At 50.4% G+C, this 23,109-nt stretch overlaps 1 protein-coding gene across 1 annotated transcript in view; it reads left to right on the forward strand.

Moving 5' to 3' along the window:
• Positions 1-23,109, forward strand: part of CFAP69 (cilia and flagella associated protein 69) — a 599,649-nt gene that overhangs the window by 222,808 nt on the left and 353,732 nt on the right. Inside the window, exons 5-6 of the mRNA XM_078663586.1 lie at positions 17,987-18,063; positions 22,838-22,936. Of these exons, the coding sequence (XP_078519712.1) occupies positions 17,987-18,063; positions 22,838-22,936 (176 nt within the window). The remainder of the gene's footprint in view (positions 1-17,986; positions 18,064-22,837; positions 22,937-23,109) is intronic.

Raw genomic sequence — 23,109 nt, forward strand, 5'->3', positions numbered from 1 at the left:
CAGACAAAAAGCTCTCCATCCATGCCAGAGCCCCTCCCTCCACGCCCACCTCCCCTAGGCGGTTGAGAAGCACCGTGTGAGACACCGTATCAAAAGCGGCGGAGAGATCCAACAGCACCAGAATCATAGAGCTGCCATCATCCAGTGCCATTTTGATGTTATTGGTCACTGTCTGAAGGGCTGATTCTGTGCTGTGGTTTGGCCTGAACCCAGATTGTGAATAGTCCAGGCCATCCGTCGCTTCAAGATGTTGAGAGAGATAGGTGTTCACGTGCCTCTCCGTAACCTTGCCTAGGTAGGGTAGGAGAGAGATAGGTCGTAAGTTGGAGAGGTCTGTCCATGGGGATGATGCTTTTTTTCTTATCGGGTTCACCACCGCCCTTTTCCAGTCTGCTGGGACCTGGACTTTCGTTAGGGAAATATTAATCACATCCAATATGGGGGGTCCCAGGAGGGAAATCATGGGGCCAACCATCTTGGCAGGAATAAGGTCGCTGGGAGACCCTGATTTAATATGGCTGCAGAGGGAAAGGAGCTCTGTGTTGGTAATCGGAGGGAAGGATGTTAGAGGGGGTTTAATATTTATTGCCGGGGTCTGAGGAGGGCAGTTGTTGGTTTTGTTTATGATGTTATTAGCTACTACAATTTTTTCGTAGATAGTGTTTATTTTATCCTCAAAAAATAGCGAAACTTCATCACATAGGTCTTGTGAGAAGTCCTCTGAGCTCTCACATGCAGTCGGTTTAATAAAATTCTGCAGAATATTAAAGAGCTCCTTAGAGCAGTTGCCTGCTTGTGCTATCTGTTGCGTTAGGTATTGTTTCCTAGCTAGCTTTATGTTTTTATAATACTCTGATTGAGCATCTAGGAAAACTGCTCTGCTGTTCTCGGTTTTCCTTTTCCTCCAAGCCTTCTCAGCTCGTCTGCATTTTTGTTTTTCTGCTCTCAATTCATAGGTATAACAGCTTTCCTGTTTAGACGCAGGATACTGCTTATGCCTTTTTAAAGGAGCTACAATGTCAATGGCTTGCTTAATAGAGACATTGAGCTTAGCTAAGGCCATATCGGCTGTGTCTGTTGCTAGAATATCCGGGCTTGTCCAGAATTCCTGGATTTTGTTGGCAGTGACTTTATGCCATTGTCGTCGCCAAATGGGGGGAAGAGGAGCACTTTTAACAGGTCTTAATGGAGTTACTAATAAAAATTCTAGCATGGAGTGATCTGTCCATGATATTTCTTTTGCCGGGGAACAGATTACTTTGGCGCAGTTACAGAAAAGTAGATCAAGCACATGTCCTCCTATATGGGTGGGTCCATGATTTTGTAATTCTAGACCTAGGTTAGAGAGGTCTGTAATCAAGGCAGTGGATTCAGACAGTGTTGGAAGATCTACATGTGTGTTAAAATCGCCCAAAAGAAGAAAATCTTCTTTGGATTTAAGATGGGGGGCTAAAATTTCCTGGAGGGTAAGTGCAAATATCGGGTTTGGTCCCGGAGGCCGGTAGACCAGAGCACCTTTCCAGGTAATGTGGTTGGTTAAAATGATTTTAAAAATCATAATTTCTAGCTGTGGGTGTATGTGTTGTTCTCTAATTGTGACTTTTATGCAATCTTTATGTATGATTGCTAGACCCCCTCCAGTTTTAATTTCTCGATCTAAATGTTTGATCTTGTACCCGGAAGGGATCCCCATTGCTATGGCAGTGACTGTATGGGGTTTTAACCATGTTTGAACAAGAAAGCAGATATCCGGCTGAGTAGTATAAATTAGGTCCCAAACCTGATGTTGGTGTTTGGGTAGTGATCATACATTTATAAAGAAGCTCCTCAGGCCCTGTAAGGGAGTATTTAGGTCGGAGGGAGGTATGCTGTTTTTGGAGAGACGCCGACATTGTAAACCAGGCTTTTCAGGGGATGTCCCAGCATCCCTTATGGATTCAGCACTTGAGTGTTTCAAGGATAGCAGGACCACTGCTAGGTTGTTGGTGCTCATCATGGCCCCATGACAACTGCATTCCAACTTTTGCTTTTTCCGTGGCTATGGTAGGCTACCAGAAACGTAATTTCACCCCTAGCCACCACCGCGATCCTCAGTCCTTTCATGGCCATGGGCGCAGCTCCAACAGACCTTGTGGGACCCAGGACCAGAGGTTACCCAGTCTCCCCCTCTCCCCCTCATCGAATGCCAAAGCCTCTAAGCTCCTTCAATATACAACATCATGGGAGGCTGGTTTGTGGCAGGATCCATCATCTCCTGACCAATGGCAAATAATGACATTGGACGAATGGGTCCTTTTACAGAAACCTCGCAGCCTTTGCCCTCATTCTCAGACCAATTCATGAAGGACTACCTTTCTCTCCTTTGGCTAAAGGTGCCACAAGAGAATGCCAACATCAGATTTCAATTCAATTCAATTCATGACACTTGTAGAGCGCACAGCTGCCTCCGAAGAGGCATCCAGTGCGTGGGTCATGGTTGATATGCCTGCTACTTTCTGGTGCCCAAAAAGGATGGAGGGCTTCATGCTATTCTAGACCTACACACTATCAACTACTTCCTGAAAAAAGTAAATGTCAAAATACAAGTTCTAGCTCAGGTTCTATCTTCCTTGGACCCTGTATACTGGATGGTAGCGCTTGAATTGTAGAATGCATGTTTCCACATAATCGCCCAGCCAGCCCACAGATGTTACCTGTGTTTCATGGTTGGTCAAAAGCAGTTCCAGTTTGCTTTGCTCCCTTTTGAACTTACCAGCATGCCTCGGGTTTTCACAAAGGTGATGGCGGTAGTTGCAGCCCATCTGTGCAGGGGTTGCAGCCTTCCCCCACATCAACGACTGGCTGCTGAAGGTCAGCTCTCTTCAGACAGTCGTCACCCACCTCCAGACTATATTGACCTGCCTGTATTCACTGGTGTTCTCTATCAATGTCCTGTAGTTTCACCTGACTCTCAGACACTCCCTTTAATCTGAGCCATTTGGGACGCAGTACACTTTTGCACCTATCCTCCAGAGCAGCAAGTCTCGAATATTCAGGGTGTGAAATGTATGTTTCAGCCTCTGACTTGAATTTCAGTCAGACTGACTCCGAGGCTGCTGAGTCTCCTGGCCTCTCGCATCCATTGGCATTTTCAGGCTCTGCAGTGGGACCTGAAGTTCCAGTGGACTCATCATCAGGGAAATCTCTCCGTCCTTTGCCAGATATTGAAGAGAACTGCAAACGTCCTGCAGTGGTGGCTGTTGAACCAAGATTAGGTCAGTGGTAGACCCCTCTCCCTTACCCAACCGGAACTTACAGTGGTCAAAGACGCATCAGTTCTGGGTTGGGCAGCTACCTGGGAGAGGTGGAGATCAGAGGACTCTGGTCTCCGCTGAAGTCTCAGCTCCATATCAACATTTTGGAATTGAGAGTGATACGCTTGGCACTGAAAACCTTCTCCCCGTCAATCATGGATAGGCTGGTTCAGGGACAACACCATTACCATGTGGTACTGCAACAAACAGGCCGGAGTGGAGTCCTGAAGCCTGTGTCATGAAGCTCTATGACTCTGGACATGCTGGAACGTCAAGACATTTCCCAGGTCGTGCAACTCTTAGTGGGATCCCCAAATGCCGGGGCAGACAAACTCAGCCAGTGATGCCTCACGGATCATAAATGGTTTCTTCACCTGGTGAAGGTCCAGGACCTCCTCAACGATTGGAGAGAACCTTGATTAGATCTCTTTGCCACTACAGAGAACGCACAATGTCAACAATTTCCATAGTGGCTTTCGCTCTGAGACACATTTTATCTTGAGTGGTGCTCTGGAATCCTGTACGCCTTCCCTCCGATATCATTCCTGCCCCGAGTTCTGAAGAAGCTCAGGACTGACCGACCCCAAGTCATCTTAGTGGCTCACGATTAGGCACGGAGAGTATTATGTCCCGAACTCCTGAACATGAGTCTCGGCTCTCTAATTAGGGTGCCTCTTCAGGAGGAGTTTTTGTTGCAGCAATAGTTCTGCATCCAAGCCTGTGCACTCTCCAACTGCATTCATAGAGATTGAGCGGTGACAGCTGACAGTATTCAATCAAGCTCCCGAAGTATGTAATGTCGTCTTGGCATCTAGGCGTTCCGCAACAAACACTGTATATGCATGCTGATGGGACAAATTTGTGGCTTGATGTACTGTCAAATTGATTGATCCTCTGTCTGCACCCATGTCCAAATTATTTTAATTTGCATTGTCCCTTGCATGGCACGGCCTTGCTTTGGGCACCGTTAAAGAGTACCTTTCAGCCATCTCCGTATTCTTGCGGTTGCTGGCTCAACACCACCAGTAGTCCCTTAAAGGCCTTTAAACACTGTTTCCCCTTACTCTGTTTATTATGCCCAATGGCACCTAAATTTAGTCCTCACTGTGTTCACATTTGAGCTCATGCACAGCTGTTCACCTCGACTTCTTACCATCAAAACAATCTTCTTGTTGGCCATAACACTGGCCAGGAGGATATGCCAACTACAGATGCTCTAGGTTAACCCCTCCATTGTATATTCCCTGTGAAAGGCTGGTTTAGTATATGGTGCTCACTTATGTAAGTGTAGAACAATGCACTAATCCAGACATTCCTTATGATGATTTTAGTGGGCTTAGACAACTTTAGAAAGTTCTCTAAGTGGTAGCAGTGGCTAGCAGCCTTCAGGCTTAGTGCAGAAGGGGTGTATAGCTGCTTGTTGTACCAGTACTTAATCTTATGGTATAGGTTAAGTGATAAAGGATCACAGTGTAGCTGTAAAAGTACGTATTTTACTACAAACCTTCACTAACACAATGTATTATCTCCTACCCGAGATATTAACACAATACACACAATACTTAAGAAATAGAACACATAAGTAGCACAAATACACAATGGTCTCCAAGGGGAGACAAAACCATATACTAAAATAGTGGAATGCGAACCACAACTCAGGAAAAGAGTGGACCCAGAAGAGATAAAAGAGACGGGGACCCAAGGAACCACCCAAGTTGAGTATCTAGGAACCCCACGGAGGTCGTGTGCAGAGTCTGAACATCACCGCGTGCTCAATGTTAGTCAATGGGTAAGTCGCGGTTGCAGTTTTAAAGAAAAAGCACCCTTCCCTGTGGACCCTGAAGACACCCAGTGGGAGATCGAAGGTTGGAGGGTCACCCCACCCGTGGATACCCCAGGAACCAGGATCCCTACACCAGGAAAGCTGAGTGCATAGGTTTAACTGCCATAGACCACAATGGAGGGCTTCAGGAAAGGTGCTGCTAGAGAAGATGAAGGAGTCCGGTGGAGCCCAAAGGTGGATTCAAGGTGAGGAGAACTTGCAAGCAGAGGGGACAGAGTCTATGCCACTCAGGAGCGACCAGGAGGCATGGAAGTCGAATGCCCACTGATGTTGGGGATTCAGGAGAGGTTGACAGTGCCCTTCCAAGTTGCAGCTGTGCGGAACAGGCGACGCTATGGAAGACCAGGAGCTGTCCCAAGTCGGATGTCGAGACCAGGAGGTCAGTGAAAGGCAAGGACACCAAGCCTTGGCAGCAACAAAGAACGTAGTTGATGAAAAAGGTGCAGTGTCGGGATTAGCAAGGTCCAGGGGACTCGCCACAAGCAGATACGTCAGAGAAGGCCCCTAGCAAGGAGGGGAGCCTATTGTAGCCAGGAGTTGTAAGAGGACCTAGAGCAGCTCACCAGTGAAAAAGACTCAGGGTGTAGAAGATGCGATGCTATTGAATATCTTGACTACAGGAGATGCTTCTTGGAGTCCGAAGATCACTGTAGGAGAGAGTCAACAAGCCTTGGCAATGGCAAGTCGACGGTGTGCACAGGGGTTCTGTTCCAGCGGTTCTGACGAGGGACACTGGCCTTGAACTCGGTGAGAAGACCTCGAGGGAGTTGCATAACCACCACCTGTGTTGCTGAGCCTTTCGGAGTCCGTGGGAGCCCCAGATCAGCAGACAAGTCAGCTGCGTTGCGGTGCCTGCAGATGCAGGGGAGTCACTCCTTCACTCCAAGAGAGATTCTTTCAGGTGTCTTGGATGTCCACAGGTCTGGAGAAGAACCTGTATGGAGCACGGACCCAGACGTTGCAGAAGATCAGCAGGACGACCAGGAGCAGCAGGAATCTTCCCAGGTGCAGTCTCAGTTCCCAAGCGAAGTCCAGACTGTCGAAGTTGAAGTAGTATGTGATCTGAATCTTGTTCCATGACGAATCTAGGGAACCACACACTGGTAAGCCCTTAAATTACTCTTAAGAAAGGGTTGGGACGATTCAGGGGTCCCTCCTAGAGGAGGGGCTGGACAGTGGGGAGGATACTCCCATGTCCTTTGTCCAGTTTCGCGCCAGAGCGGGAGCCAATGGCTGCCTAAACTGGTTTAAACTGGGGTATGCAAGAAGAGCACCAAATGCGCCCTTCAAGTAGTCTCAGTGGCGCAGACAAACAACCCCACCCTTCCCCAATACACTAAATCCTGTCTGTGAGGTGGTCACACCTCCCTGTGACAGGATATCTATTGTTCCGCCTTCCCCTGCTCGAGCTTGGCTCAGCATCAGGAGGGCAGAAACATGTCCCTGGTTGGCAGCAGCCCTAGCTTGGTGTCCGGTTTTGGAAGACTGGTACTGGAAGCAATGAGGGCCTCCCGGAGGAGCTTTACAGTGCATGGAATCATATCTCCCACACCTTTTACTGTGTGGGGTATGATTCCAACATTTACGGTGTGGGGGTAGGATTCCAACATGTTTGACACCAAACATGACTGGGTTTGTTACAGCCAGTTTAGAGATGGTCATCGCGTAATGACGCATGGCTACTCTATACGTTATTATGGTTTATGCACTTACAACCCAAGAGAATGGACTCCCAAAGTTGTAGGGTTGAAGGTTGTAGGGGTGCCTCGCTCATGCTGGGACACCCTCACACTTAGAACTGAGCACCCTGCCTTCAGGATTGAAAGGCCTTTCTTAGGGGTGACATAGGTTTTAAGTGTAGTAACCTCAGATATAAGAAAACATATATCTGTCGTAAGTGGTGCTAGCACCAGCTTACACAGGCTGCACCGCCAGGCCTGGAGTCACAATTTGAGTGGTCTCTCATGGGTGGCATAACACATGCTTCAGCCCATGGGAGGACCCTGGTGTACCTATTCCTTGGGTACTTTAGTACCATATACTAGGGACTTATGTGGGTACACCTGTAGCCAATCTGGAGCGTACCTAAGTACTAACCATGTCCAATTTAGGGAGGAAGCACAGACACTGGCTTCCTTATTAGCAGGATCCCAGTCAAAAAGCGGGGGGACCATGAAAGCTGATCCTACTTTCCTACACTATCTTTTTCCCAAACAAACTGGTCCATTCTACCTGTGGTTCTTTTCCTGCCAAAAGTGGTACCACCCTTCAACTTCGGTCAGAATATCTTGCTGCCGACCTTTTTTGTTCACTAATCACTAATCCAAGAAAGAAGAGAGACTTCACCATCTGAATCCCAAAAATGTGTTATTGTTCTACATTGACCGCACAAGAGACATCTGAGCGGACGATCAATTCTTTGTTGGACGTGCTGGAGCTAAATATGGGAAAGCAGTGCAGAAAAAAAAATCTCCATTTGGTTTGTACTATGCATTAAGATCTGCTATGCATTGGCCAAGCAACCCCCTGAAGGCTTGCAGGCTCATTCCACCAGAGCCAAGGCTGCATCCACTGCTTGTGGAGTCCACATTCTGGTTATCTGACTGGCAGCCAGGTGGCATTACTGCATGCGTTTACTAAGCACTACTGCCTAGACAGTCTGGTCCAGCTTGATCGGCATTTTGCCTTTTCGGTCCTCCAGGACTTTTTAGTTTAACCTGTTTGCAGACCCTCTGTTAGAAAGGCGATCCCAGGGGAGACAGAAGATGTCTGACTGCCCACCCCGAGACCCACCTCTCTGTAGGGGATAGGCCGAGCACCGTAGGGAGGCCTCCTTGGCGAGGCTCCTCTCCTACAATCGTAACAACGGAGCAATCACACTACCACAGACGGACACCACACGAAGGGATACTCTCAAGAATCTTTATATAAACAATGAAGACACGTTCTCGTAGTAGCATAACACTGGGATCGAGGGATCCGTAAAGTCTTGGTTTCGGGAATAAGGGGGTAGCGGGACAGTCTTAGTACCAACTGGAGCGTGGATAGTTCAAGGGGTCGGGCCGCGACAGCGTCAGTAGGGCCTTGAGATAGTTCAGCGTGATCAGGCCGCGACAGCGTCAGCAGGGCCTCGAAGGTGGTTCAGCTCGGTCAGGCCGCAACAGCGTCAGCAGGGCCTCGAAGGTGTTTCAGCTCGGTCAGGCCGCGACAGCGTCAGCAGGGCCTCGAAGGTGTTTCAGCTTGGTCAGGCCGCGACAGCGTCAGCAGGGCCTCGCAGGTGTTTCAGCTTGGTCAGGCCGCGACGGCGTCAGCAGGGCCTCGAAGGTGTTTCAGCTTGGTCAGGCCGCGACAGCGTCAGCAGGGCCTCGAAGGTTCCAGGTGCAAGAGTTCGGATAAGGATCAGCCGCGACGAGGTCAGCAGGGCTTCGACTCCAAGATACAACTAGAGTCCTGGTCCAGGGCAGGCCCAGATATAGGACTGGAGGCCTTTGATGTCCGGACCCTCGCGCCTGGGGGTCAGAGGGGCCAGGATGAAGGTGTCCAGACACCCAGCAGGGGGGTGGAGCCCGCGCCCAAGGAGGCTGGAGAGCGATCGATACCAGGCGTCCGGGGACGGCAGGGGGGCCATCGAAACTCCCCTCCTCCGGGATCCGCCAAGTGGCTACTCTACCACCTGGGAGGATCTTGGTGCCTTGATGTCGGGGCGGCGCTGGGGCCGGGGCCAGGGGCTGCTGCGGCCACGTGCTCGGGACGTGAGAGGCCCAAGATGGAGTTGGGCTGGAAATGGCGGCCTGGCATGGTCGCCGGACCGGCGGGGTTGGCGAGAGCAGGGTCCGCCGGGGTCCCAGGGGGGAGAGCCGTAGGTTGCCAGGGGGGCTGCTCTCGTCGAGGGTTCGTTGAGGGTGGTGTCCGGAGGGGCGACAGCGTGTTGATGGAGGGCCGATGTCGTCCTGGCCCGCCATGCGGGAGGGGTAGGACCACGCCACGAGGCCGGGTCCAACACACGTCCCCTCCAGCTGAAGGCGGGGAGAGTCACCCATCTTCTTGGGGATTCTCTTCGTCGAGGCGGAAGAAGCGGGACAGGCCATCAGCGTTGGCGTGGTCGTTGCCAGGGCGGTGTTCCACAGTGAAGTCCATCCCCTGCAGGGAGATAGACCATCGCAGCAGCTTCGGGTTCTCGCCACGCATCTGCATCAGCCACCGCAGGGGCCGGTGGTCAGTCTGGACCCGGAAGTGGGTGCCGAAGAGGTAGGGCCTGAGTTTCTTGAGGGCCCACACGACGGCGAAGGCCTCTCTCTCGATGGTGCTCCATCGCTGCTCTCGGGCCAGCAGCCGCCGGCTGATGAAGGCCACAGGATGGTCAATCCCCTCGGGGTCCATTTGAGATAGGACCGCCCGATGCCGTGTTCCGAGGCGTTGGTCTGGACTACAAACTCCCGGCTGTAGTCAGGGGCGTGTAGCACAGGGGCGATACACATGGCTGTTTTCAGAGTCTCGAAGGCCACCTGACACGCGGGGGTCCATGGTACCTTCTGTGGCCGGTTTTTAGATGTCAGTTCCGTGAGGGGCCCCACAATGCTCCCATAGTTTTTGATGAAGCGCCGATAATATCCGGTGAGCCCCAGGAAGGCTCGGACTGCGGTCTGGGTGACCGGGGGCTCCCAGGCCATGATGGCGTCAATCTTGGGTCGGAGGGGAGCCACGTGGCCGCTTCCCACTTGGTGTCCCAGGTAGGTCACGGACCCTTGACCTATCTGGCACTTGCTGGCTTTCACAGTTAATCCGGCCCGTCGGAGGGCTGTCGGGACCTCCCAGAGGTGCCGCAGGTGCTCGGCCCAGTGGCGGCTGTACACCGCGATATCGTCCAGGTAGGCGGCACTGAACTCTTCTAGCCCCGCCAGCACTTTATTCACCAGTCTCTGGAACGTTGCCGGAGCGTTTTTCATCCCGAAGGGCATTACTTTGAAATGGAAGTGGCCATCGGGGGTTGAGAAGGCCGATCGCTCCTGGGCACCAGGGGTGAGGCCGATCTGCCAGTATCCGGCTGTGAGGTCGAAGGTACTGAGGTACTGGGCGGCCCCGAGGCGGTCGATTAGCTCATCGGCCCGGGTAATGGGATGGGCGTCGGTCCTGATGACGGCATTCAATCCCCGGTAGTCGACACAAAACCTGAGTTCGGGAGGGGCGCCGGGTGCGGCGGCTTTGGGGACCAGGACAACTGGGCTGGCCCAGGGACTGTCGGAGGGTTCGACCACCCCCAGGGCCAGCATCTTGGCAACTTCTGTCTGGATGCAGGCCCGAACTCGGTCGGGAACCCGGTAGGCCCGGTGTCGCACTGGCTGGCTGTCCCCGGTGTCGACATCATGGACACACCACTGGGTGACCCCGGGGATGAGTGAGAACAGGTCTGTAAACTGCCCCAACAGCTCTTGGCAGTCCTGGCGCTGTGCGGGGGTCAGGTGGGCGGAGAGGGTGATTCCCTCGATGGAGCCGTCTTTTTCAGAGCACTTCAGGAGGTCGGGCAGGGGCTCGGAGTCGTCTTCGGCCCCGTCATCCGTCGCTAGCAGCAGGCTCAGTTCCATGCGGGCAAAGTGAGGCTTAAGCCGGTTGGCGTGCAGAACCCGGAGGGGGTTTCGGGGTGATTCCATGTCCACCAGATAGGTGACGGGGCTCTTGCGCTCGATCACTTGGAAGGGGCCCGTCCATTTGTCCTGGAGGGCACAAGGTTCGACCGAGGACATGACCCAGATCCGCTGGCCCGGCTCGAAGTCGATGGACGAGGCGTTCTGGTCATACCAGCGTTTCATTTCCTCCTGACTGGCCTCAAGGTTGGCCTCGGCAAGGGCCCGGAACTTCCGAGTCTGGCTTCGGAGGGTCAGGAGGTACCGGTAGACATCCGGCGGTGCGTCTTGGACTGTAGTTTCCCAGCCTTCTCTGACCAGGCTGAGGGGACCTCGGACAGGGTGCCCGTACAAGAGTTCAAAGGGGCTGAACCCCAGGGATTTCTGTGGTACCTCCCGATAGGCGAACAGGAGGCAGGGCAGCAGGACGTCCCATTTGCGGCGGAGGGGCTCTTCTAGGCCTTGGATCATCCCCTTGAGTGTTCGGTTAAACGGCTCCACAAGTCCATTCCCTTGGGGGTGATACGGGGTGGTGAACTTATACGTGACCCCGCATTGTTGCCACAGGGACCGCATATACTTTGATATAAAGTTGGTGCCCCGATCACTCACGACCTCTCGGGGAAACCCCACTCTGGAGAAGATCTCCATCAGCGCTCGGCCTACTATGGGAGCCGTTATTGTTCGGAGGGGGATGGCTTCGGGATAGCGGGTGGCATGGTCCACCAGTACGAGGATGAAGCGATGCCCTTGCGATGTTCGGGGGTCCAGGGGCCCCACGATGTCGATCGACACTCGCTCGAAGGGGGTGGTCACTACTGGAAAAGGTTGGAGCGGGGCCTTCACCTTCCCCCCGCTCTTTCCGCTGGCTTGACAGGTCGGGCAGGTGCGGCAGTGGTGGTGCACATCGTTGTGCATTTTCGGCCAGTAGAAATGGGTCACCAGGCGGCTGTAAGTTTTGTCCTGCCCCAGGTGCCTGGCGAGGGGCACGTCGTGTGCCAGGTTCAGGAGGAAGTCTCGGAATCGTAGGGGGACCACCAACACTCGGCTGACCCCCAGTTCGGCAATTTTCTGTTCGCTGTACAGGAGGCCGTGGTCCCAGTAGACCCAGTGGGACCCCGAGGTGTCCCCGGCAGCTTGGGTTGCTGCTTGCTGCCGGGTCCCCTCGAGGGAGGGGCAGACCTTCTGCTCCTGCCGGAATTGTTCTCGGGTGGGGCCACCCTCTTGGCGCCACTGGGCTAGTTCGGCGATGTCGCTGAGTTCGGTGCTGTCTTCGCGGTCGGGCTCCGATGGCCTGGGCTCGGGGTCGGATTCTTCATTGACGGCGGGTGGTGGTGGCGCGGGCCACTCCGGCTCTTCGGTCGGGGCGGCCTCGGTCGCCGCCGGGGCTCGGGCTGCCATAGATCGGGTCGTCGCGCAGACCCACTCCGGTAGTCCCGTCATTCCTAGATGTTCTCTCCGCTCGACTTGGGCCCAGGGAGAGCTCTCGAGGTTGTTTCCGAGGAGGCAGTCCACGGGGGCGTCGTCCCGGACGGTCACCTTGAGGGTGCCCGACACCCCCCCCCCCACTTGAAGGGGATTCGGGCCATCTGACACAGGGTTTCGGAGTTGTCGGCGGCCCTCACGGGGCATCGCACATTTGGTATGATCTGTTCGGGGGTCACCAGGTGGCAGCGGACGGCCGTCACGCTGGCTCCCGTGTCTCGGAGTGCTTCGGTCCGTCGTCCATTAATGTGGACCCACTGACGGTATTTTTGGGTGTTGCTCGGTAGCGGGGCCCGGGGGACCATGTCTCTGTCGCCCAGACAGGCTAGGGCCATGGCGGCCGGCTCCCACTCAGTCTGATACTCATTGTAGGCCTCTTCGTCTTCTTCTTCTCCTTCCCCGAGGGCTGCGGCGGCGAACTGGCGGGTCGGAGGCCCGGTGGTGCCGGGACGCTGGTTCATGGGGCAGAGGGGGTCACTGGCATAGTGACCGGGCCGCTGGCATCTGTGGCAAGTAATGTTCGGGCGGGGCCCCGGCCGTGCTGGAGGGGGCCCCCTTCTGGTCAGGGATGGCGAAGTGTTATTCTGGGGGGCCCCCCGAGGCGGGCTCCGGGCCGAGGCCGACGGGAAGTCTCGGCTCCTGTTCGGCCCTCCTCCTCCGCCGCCACGCTGGCGGGGGTGCCCCTGGCCGTTCCGTCCTGTTTCTCCTATCGGGGTCCGGGGGACCCGGGTGCTCACCCATTGATCGGCCTCAACGGCGAGTTTCCGGGGCTCGGTCAGCTTGCTGTCGAGTAGATGCTGTCTGAGCTCGACAAAACAGTTGTTGGAGAGGTGCTCCCAAACGATGAGGTCGAACAGCTGTTCGTAGGTGGACACCTTGCTGCCCTTGATCCATCCTTCCAGGGCCCGGCTATAGAAGTTTACGTACTCCACCCACGTGGTACCGGGGATCTTTTTGCAGTCTCTGAACCTCTGTCGGTACATCTCGGGGGTGAGGCCATACCGGGTGAGCAGGGCGTCCTTCATGTGATCATAGGAGGACATCACGTCCTCGGCCAGCTCCAGCAGGGTGTCTCTTCCTTCGCTGACAAACCTCCCCCATAAGCCGGCACCCCAATCTCTTCGCGGGATGCGGTGCGCGGTCATGGCCACTTCGTATGCCTTGAACCATTGCTGGATATCGTCATTCTTGTAGTATTCCTTGACGATATCCTTGGGGATGTGGACCTTCGGGTCGGCAGGAGGTGGGGGGTCCCGGTTTACCGCGGCGCCAGCCTCTTCGTTCTTGGCTTTGATCTCTAGTTCTTTGAGGCCACGCTCGTGTTCGTACGGGAGTTTTTTTTCTTCAAATTCTCTTTGCCTCCGCCTCTCCTCCAGATCTCCCTGTAATCGTAGTTGCTCAATGGCCATTTTCTTTTCGGCCAACTGGAGTTCCCCATCCAGCCGGACTTGGGCGAGCGCTAGTTCGTGGACTCGGTTTCTCTCTCGCTCCCGGGCGTCTTCGTGGGAGAGGCCCGGTTCTCTGTTGGCGGTGTTTTCTTTCACTGGGGCGATGACTGTACTCGGGGGTACTTCTAGGACAATGTCATCATGGGTTTGGGGTGGAGTCGCTCCGGTCTCCACCCATGTTTGCAGCGCTTCTTTAAAATCTTCTTTGGTGCTTAGTCCGGTGGTAGCGATACCCAAGGCTTTGCAAAATTGTTTGAGTTCTTTATGGGTGTACTCCTCTAATAGTTCTTTCTGGAATTCTGTGGTCGTTCCGGCTTCCTTAGTAGTCATCGTGGTTGTGGGTCTCTGTTAGTAGCGGCGAGTTGCTCGTTGTACGATTCGCGTGGTTCGGATCCCACCGCTGCCACCAATGTTAGAAAGGCGATCCCAGGGGAGACAGAAGATGTCTGACTGCCCACCCCGAGACCCACCTCTCTGTAGGGGATAGGCCGAGCACCGTAGGGAGGCCTCCTTGGCGAGGCTCCTCTCCTACAATCGTAACAAAGGAGCAATCACGCTACCACAGACGGACACCACACGAAGGGATACTCTCAAGAATCTTTATATAAACAATGAAGGCACGTTCTCGTAGTAGCATAACACTGGGATCGAGGGATCCGTAAAGTCTTGGTTTCGGGAATAAGGGGGTAGCGGGACAGTCTTAGTACCAACTGGAGCGTGGATAGTTCAAGGGGTCGGGCCGCAACAGCGTCAGTAGGGCCTTGAGATAGTTCAGCGTGATCAGGCCGCAACAGCGTCAGCAGGGCCTTGAAGGTGGTTCAGCTCGGTCAGGCCGCGACAGCGTCAGCAGGGCCTCGAAGGTGTTTCAGCTCGGACAGGCCGCGACAGCGTCAGCAGGGCCTCGAAGGTGTTTCAGCTTGGTCAGGCCGCGACGGCAGGGCCTCGCAGGTGTTTCAGCTTGGTCAGGCCACGACGGCGTCAGCAGGGCCTCGAAGGTGTTTCAGCTTGGTCAGGCTGCGACAGCGTCAGCAGGGCCTCGAAGGTTCCAGGTGCAAGAGTTCGGATCAGGATCAGCCGCGACGAGGTCAGCAGGGCTTCGACTCCAAGATACAACTAGAGTCCTGGTCCAGGGCTGGCCCAGATATAGGACTGGAGGCCTTTGATGTCCGGACCCTCGCGCCTGGGGGTCAGAGGGGCCGGGATGAAGGTGTCCAGACACCCAGCAGGGGGGTGGAGCCCGCGCCCAGGGAGGCTGGAGAGCGATCGATACCAGGCGTCTGGGGACGGCTGGGGGGCCATCGAAACTCCCCTCCTCCAGGATCCGCCAAGTGGCTACTCTACCACCTGGGAGGATCTTGGTGCCTCGATGTCGGGCGGCGCTGGGGCCGGGGCCAGGGGCGGCTGCGGCCACGTGCTCGGGACGTGAGAGGCCCAAGATGGAGTTGGGCTGGAAATGGCGGCCTGGCATGGTCGCCGGACCGGCGGGGTTGGCGAGAGCAGGGTCCGCCGGGGTCCCAGGGGGGAGAGCCGTAGGTTGCCAGGGGGGCTGCTCTCGTCGAGGGTTCGTTGAGGGTGGTGTCCGGAGGGGCGACAGCGTGTCGATGGAGGGCCGATGTCATCCTGGGCCCGCCATGCGGGAGTGGTAGGACCACGCCACGAGGCCGGGTCCAACACCCTCCTCTTTGGAGGCATTGCTTGGGTATCTATTCTAAGGTTAAGGAATCTTCTGCTAGAAGTCTCTGCCAGATCAACAAGTTACTTAACTTCAGATGTGCCTTATCTGTAGAGACTAGAATCTTGCCACAGATTTCTTACAGAGTCTCCCATCCTCTCTGCTCTGCGAACTGTGGGTTCCTTCTAAAGTGGTCCATGAGGACTTCACTTTGACACACTAGTCACATTACCTCAGTATGGCTTGGTGCTTCTGGTGTGGAAAGTAGTCACGAAACTGAGGGCTGTACGCTGGCTTGGCACTAAATAGGTACCGCACACGTCACTTCCGGCGTGGACGACGCCAACATAGAACCAATCGGCGTCACCTACCGGAACACAAAAGGGACTACTCAGAAAAAATTATGGATCCGGTTTGTCTGCTGGGGAATATTCTAAGGTAAGGAATCTGTGGTTATATAGACTCTCTACCAGTAAAGGAGTTACCAAAGTTAAGTAACTTGTTCTACAATACACAAGTTTACATTTGTTGTGTTTTTATACAGTGATTTTGTGGCATATTGATATAGTGCAAACTCAACCCAAATCGAAGTTGTTGGAGCACTTTACATGAGCACCAGTTACATTACACAAGTTTACATTCATTTTTTTGTAGATGAGAGATGAAGTAATTAACCCAAAGTGACAGGATGTTTAGCCTGATCTTGAACCTCGTTCCCCAGTTGCAAAGTAGGCAGCTATGGCCATAGAGCCACATCCTTCTTCCCCCTCCTATCCACTTTGTCTCCATTTTGCTTTTTTGGGATCAAGCATTGGCAAAGCCAATAGGTCTCACTTATGCAAGAATGTATTGATTGTGGAAATGTGTTTAGCCATGTTGTTCAGCAGCCCACCTACTGAGTAGCATTGCTGAAAGTGTAAAAAACAAAGGGGCACATGCATCAACCTATTTAGGAAGTGCAAACGGTGCGAATCGGTAAATTTGTCCGTTTGCGCTTCCTAAATACGTTTTTGGGATGCATAAAACAATTTTTCAAAATTCGATTTTTTTTGCATTTCCTAAAAATGCGAATGCATTTAAGGAATCGCATTTGTGCGATTCCTTAAATGCAATGCATCAATTTTTAAAAAAATGTGAATTTTGAAATAGGAAGTGCAAATTAACACGAGATTGACCCTCGTGTTAATTTGCGAAATTCTTTAAAAAAGCACAAAAATGCATTTTGGAAAGTGTCATGTTACACACACACATGTCCTTAGGACATGTGTGTGTGAAACATGCACTTTAAAATACATTTCAGGGGTGCAGGGGGGGGTCCTTTGGACCCCCCTCTGCACCCTTGTAATGCATCAACAAATTGCGAATTCCAAAAAAAAGAAATGCAAACCGGCATTGATTCCTATGGGCCCATAGGAATCAATGTAATGCCATTCCTTAATTGCGATTCGCAATTAAGGAATCGCAAATTCCGAAAATTAAGAAATCCTAAAAACTTTTAGGATTTCTTGATGCATAGGATTTTGCACTTCCTAAATTGCGATTCCTTAATTTTCGCAATTTAGGAAGTGCAAAATCCTACAATTATGCATGTGCCCCAAAGTGCTATGACGCAGTCAGCGCTGGTCGTGTGAGAGTGCTTTTTTCTGTTGTTGTTGTTACTTTCCTACATGCTTTACAGCATTCAACCAGCTGTACAACATGGCTTAAAAACACAGAATAGCCAAATAGTAAAGCTATTTGGCTTTGTCAATGTTTTCTTTGCTACATTATACCACTGCATGGCTGCCGTACAGCACGATTTAGGAAATACAAGTTCTATAAAGGAGCCAGAATTGACAGCATCAAGGAAGCCTCAAGAGTTGAAAATTTAAAATTTGTGCCGAGTGTTCAATTGATTTCAAATGCATGGGCCCTCAAAATAAATCTTACAAAGACTTTTTGCTCGTTCCAAACATGAGAAAAATCCAAATAATGTAAATGTGGCCAAAGAACTCCAGAAATTTGAATTATTCTGTCTCTCTCTTCCTCATACTATGTTCAGGACCTCTGGCTGATTGAGACACTTCCTGTCATGAACATGTCAAAGAAAGAAAAGTACAGGTCAGCCTGATGAGATCACGTGAAAGTCAGATCCCTAAAGCTCCCTTACTGTACCATCCTGGTTCATTTGCCTTAGTTACAACTTCCCATTTATAATGCATACCGTTGATATGTTCATATGCTTGGAGACCACCTATTTATCTATGCGAACAAAACTAAGCCAAAGATGAATAATGTACTATTATAATGAAACTTGCCTCATTCATGTATTCAACATTAACACATTTGTTTCTAAACATTTAACGGCCCCCAAAAATTCGCAATACTATTTTTAAAAATACAATCAAACCTAAATGTATCGTTTTCTCTTGTAGCCCCAACAGCTTCAGTGTGACAAAATGTTCATAACTTCTGTTTTCACTCTGATTATTTTAAATACAATTTTGCCCTGTTGATTTTACACGTTGAGCATTTGTTGGCTGTATTAATCACTTTTGGGCTATTTAATGCTTCAAACTATTATTTATTATATATTGTGCTATTGGTGTTATTGTTACTGATTTTTTAACTTCTGTTATTATCAGGCTGCCATTTTTAAAAGCGAAATCCTCAGATGAAATAAAATATGCCCAAGTGGTCTCAGAATCAATTTCACAATTGGGTAAGGCATGTTTTAATGTTTGTATTTTATGTAAGATGCTTCCTTTTGCATACAGTGTTGCTGGAGGTAATTAATCATTTGCATTAATGTACGTATAGATGGGAAACAGCGAATTACCAGGATTATTTTCACTGAGGTATTTTGAGTGACATTCTATAAACAATGAGAACGGAGCTCTAGTCTATGTCACTCGGAATCCCGAAGTGAAGAAACTCCCAGTAATTCACTTTTTTTCCCCAACTTTAATTCTATGTTATGTATGGCCCCAAGAATCGTCTGCCCTTGTTTTCGACAGCTACCCAGGGGCAGAGGAGTAATAAGGAGTAATGAGGCGCCATATATAACTTGGCATCTCCTCCCTGTTCCAAATTAAAAATAAATACATGGCCTCCTACCACCCACGCTTACCAGTCTCTGTGCCTTCCCTTCCCGCCAGAAGCTGTTCTCCCTTCTTTCCAGCGCCACTCAGACCACCTTATCATAGCAGCCTAGAATTCCTTCATGACTTCGCAACAGTAGTTCACAAGTTCTGCGACCCACTCTTGGGAATTACTGAATTTATAATCCAGTCGTTCACGCTAATGGCTCTCTATGAGAGCCATGCATAACAATACATTTAACTACAATATCACTTCAAATTGTGTAAGGATGATCTGTATTTGAAGACACAGATGCTAGCATTTTAGAACTCCAGCAACTCTTACGGACCTCAATAAGAGAGACCTTCATGTTTTAAATGTCGCAGCAGAGGCAAAAGGTGATGTCAAAGAAAGACACATTTCACTGTTTCATGTGATGGCGTATTTAATGCAATGCTATTACTTTCATTGTACTGATCTGAAGAGAAAGGAGTGTGATGGAAATGTATGTTTTTCGACCGAGAGCAAGTTGGTAGAGAGTGCTTCAGATGGACCTAGGCTACAGTCAAAATCCTTTGGTGGTGCATAAATAGAAGACACCGAGGCTTTGGTGCAAATCTCATTTTTTTAGACCCAGCTATTCCTCTGGAGAAAGATTAGAAATCGCCCTCTGGACACTGAAGGCGATCATGGTTGGTTATAAAATGTTTTGGTGATCGTCTCTAAATCTGGCCTCCAGCAAGAAGAGGATGCCTGCTTCAGTGAAGGAAAGTAGTATCTGGTGCTGTTCAAATCTATTAAGCGTGGGATTGTAGCTGTCCTGACCCAGTTGTGAGAACAATTGACCTCTTCAGCCCACACTATGCTTGCTCTAGAGTGTGGAACCAAGGTGGGCTTCATTTGGAATGGCTGAAAATTCAGCAGTAAGCTACAGGCTCATCACAGACATTATCGATAAGCGTGGGATTGTAGCTGTCCTGACCCAGTTGTGAGAACAATTGACCTCTTCAGCCCACACTATGCTTGCTCTAGAGTGTGGAACCAAGGTGGACTTCATTTGGAATGGCTGAAAATTCAGCAGTAAGCTACAGGCTCATCACAGACATTATCGATAAGCGTGGGATTGTAGCTGTCCTGACCCAGTTGTGAGAACAATTGACCTCTTCAGCCCACACTATGCTTGCTCTAGAGTGTGGAACCAAGGTGGGCTTCATTTGGAATGGCTGAAAATTCAGCAGTAAGCTACAGGCTCATCACAGACATTATCGAAACATTACAGAAGGATTCTTCTCAAGGGAGGGAGCTCGTGCAGGAAGTCAATCCTATATGTCAAAGAACTGATCTAGGATTGCATGTATGGCCTTAAAGGTTTCAAAGCCCAGCCCAATGCCAACTTCCAAGGCACTGTCTGCAGAGTCCAGGCAGAAATCAGAGAAAGAAAAGACAGTAGACCCCCTACCCTCCCCCTCTCAACAACCCATAAGACCTATAGTGATTCTCCTACAGAACCCAGCGAGTGATTGGGGACAGGAGGTTCATGAAACCTTCCAGTAGTTGCAGATGCAAGTAGTCTGAATGCTTCACCTGACGTTAAGGTAATTTAGATTGTGCCAACTAAATCCTGAGATGGCTCCACTTCCTAAGTAGCAATTTTACGTCTGACTTGACTGCAGCTGTCTTACATAGAGTAGGATTTGGCTGTCATCTTATCCGGTATATTATTCCACCTTCCAGGAATTCCTTCCATTGGAGTGTATGAGGTATTATTTTGTTTCTAAAAAGTACATCTGATAGAGACATCTAGCTGCAGATTCCTTAACTTAGAATATCCCCAGGCGTCAGACTGGATCCAGAAAACTTTCCGCAGCAGCACCGCTATGCGCCGGGGGCGGCGCCGCATGGCTTCGCCCTGACGTCGTCCACGGTTGTGACGTCATCGGAGCCATATATGCCCCTCCTGGCGCCCTGCTGAACAGAATACCTTATATCCTGGTTGCAGAGCATTGCTTGGATCCTTGCTGAATATGCTCAGTGCAGCCGAAGCAATGTGGGAGTTCTTAGATGCGACGATGCTGCAGTGCGAGTTCCTGTTGTGTAGTTGCCAAGGATCCCATTGACAGGACTTGCAATATGAAGTCTTGTGTCAGGGATTTGGAGCGTACCTGGTGAAGCTTCATTTCTGAAGAGCTGCGAGGCTGCGATGCAGAGTCTGTTGTGGTCATTGAGGCTGCTGTCAACGAGAGATGCATGGACCTGGGCTGTCGATGCCCCGTGCCATCGGGGCTATGCATTGGTTCCAAGGACTGCAGGGGCGATGCTAGTCTATGAGACGGGTCCAATCCATGCAGCAGTGGTGATGCATTGGTTCTGCTTGGGGATGCTTTGCTCAGCCGAGGAGAAGCATCGGTTCTGGTGGCAAGCACCTTAGGCCCACTTCCAGGACTGGGGTGGTACCACTTGGCAGGGTTAGACTCACAGATGGCAGAGTGCAGGTGCAGGTGCAAGGTTGTTGGAAGCCTGTTATGTCGTTGAGGCTTCAGTTCAGGAGGCCAGCCCATTAGCCTTTGGAATCACTTTGGGTTTTGTGTTCTAGAGATGCAGGTCCAGTCCTTCTCACCCAGGTAAGAGGGCAGCAGGTCAGCAAAGCAGGAGTCCTGCCTAGTGGCAGTCCTTCAGCAGCACAGCAGTTCTTCTTCCTGGCAGATTATCTACAGGTCCAGAAGTGTACTAAAGTAGTAGTGTCTGAGTTCCTTCTTCTTTTTGTTAATACACATTTGTGCCTTTGAAGTGGGGAGAAGTTTCTAGAGGCATGCTTTTGAAGTGCACAGATGCCTGCTTCCCCTTCCCGGCTCCAGACTAACTACGGTGGTATGCAGCCCCTTGTGTGGAGACAGGACACAACCTATTTAGGTGTAAGTGAGGCTCAGCACAACTCCTCCTTCCCATCCTGCCAGTGATGACCCACTCAATTACACCTAAGCTACCACTGTGTGTGACTGCCTAGGAGGAATACACAAAACCTAACTGCCAACTGCCCCCAGTCACATGGCCAAAGACAGGCTGCGGCCACCAAATGGCTAAGGCAAGAAAATGCCAACTTTCTAAAAGCATATATCAACTATTACCCAAACTGAAATGATTCAATCTGCTCTTTTCTCCGGGTCAAGTGATTAAATTGCATTGGCCCATTTTATTTATTTTCAATAATGTTTTGGTTATTATGCAGATATTTCCTGTGCACTTTAACACATCTTCCAGAGTGCATTCTAATGTAAGGCACATTATTGCATCTTACACTGCCACATTTGAAACCAGACCTGCTGGAAGTCAAGTGAATAGTAGCGGGAGAGACGAACGCCCAGATGGAAACGTCTAAAAAAGAACTGACTGAGATAACAGAATCCCACAGAAAACCTTCTGTATGTGACCTAAGATGCCTCATGAATGTCAACAAACAAATTGAACCTAAGAAAAATTGAGAACCAACCCTTCAGGGTCCTGAGGACAACCCAAAAGCATTAAGAGGTTCGAAACATGTTATCTGATTCACTTGGGTAGCTATACATTTGAACTAATTCTCTACAGTAGGCAATCATAAAAAACTTGGAAGACCTACTCAAATACAGTTATTTATAACCCCACTGGAAATTATAAGCAAGAGATTCATTGTTCAAATAACTTTAATAATTGCAACCTCTGCACAATTTTTTTTGTATTATGGTTTTTGGACATGTTGTGTTTACTCATGTTTGTAAGATGCAATGATGTGCCTTAAATTTGAATGTGGTCTGAAATATATGAATTTCATGTAGTTTTACAGCTGAACAAGGTTGACTCAAATGATTATTCCTCTTTTATGGTGTTAAACTTGTATTTGCACCGTACTGGCACATATTTACAACATGGTAATGGTAAAAACCCTGGGAATTTTACTGTGCCTCCAGTATTATACAGCTTGAAATAAGGGCCCCAGTCAGAAATTGGAGTGGTTGTGCTCTGTAGGCATTGTGTTTCATACTGAGAACCACCATCTAGATGATTTGCATCATCTGAGTTTTCTACACAAATGTTGTAGTGTTATTACAAAACATTAATGCTAACTAGTGTTGGCCTTTCATCCTTACAATTTCTGCAAGCTCTTCGTTATCAATGGATATATCATCTTCCAAGAGTAGGTGCAAATCTGGTCCTATCATGTTAGAGAAAGGCAGTACTATTATTCCCTTTCCGTGTGTGCTTTTATTATGTGTTTGGCGTTTCTTTCTCCCTCAACGCTCCCCCTGCACTTATTCTCAGATCTATCCTGTTTCTCAAAGGATTTTATTAGGGGTTCCAGATCTCGTATGAAGAATTGTTTTAAATGTTTCTAATGCAATATATTAATTCTCAAATGTATATTTTGCATATGTTTGTAGGCTATCTGATGAGAGTGCCAAGTTCTCAGGTGAGAATGCAGATCTGTGCCACTATTATTCGATTCTACAGTCCAGACTCGGCAACACAACCTATTGAAGGTAAAACTCACTTATCTAATTGATGCTATCTGCCACACAACAATTGAGTTGTTTTTGATTGTGTACAAAGTCCCATTTAATTACAAACAGACCAGGTATTTGCATAAATGGGCACTAAACAGCATCTGCTATTGGTTGCTGCCACTCTGCATCATGCCTTTCGTGTCCTGACA

This window comes from Lissotriton helveticus, chromosome 10 (assembly GCF_964261635.1).
Source record: "Lissotriton helveticus chromosome 10, aLisHel1.1, whole genome shotgun sequence".
Taxonomy (NCBI): domain Eukaryota; kingdom Metazoa; phylum Chordata; class Amphibia; order Caudata; family Salamandridae; genus Lissotriton; species Lissotriton helveticus.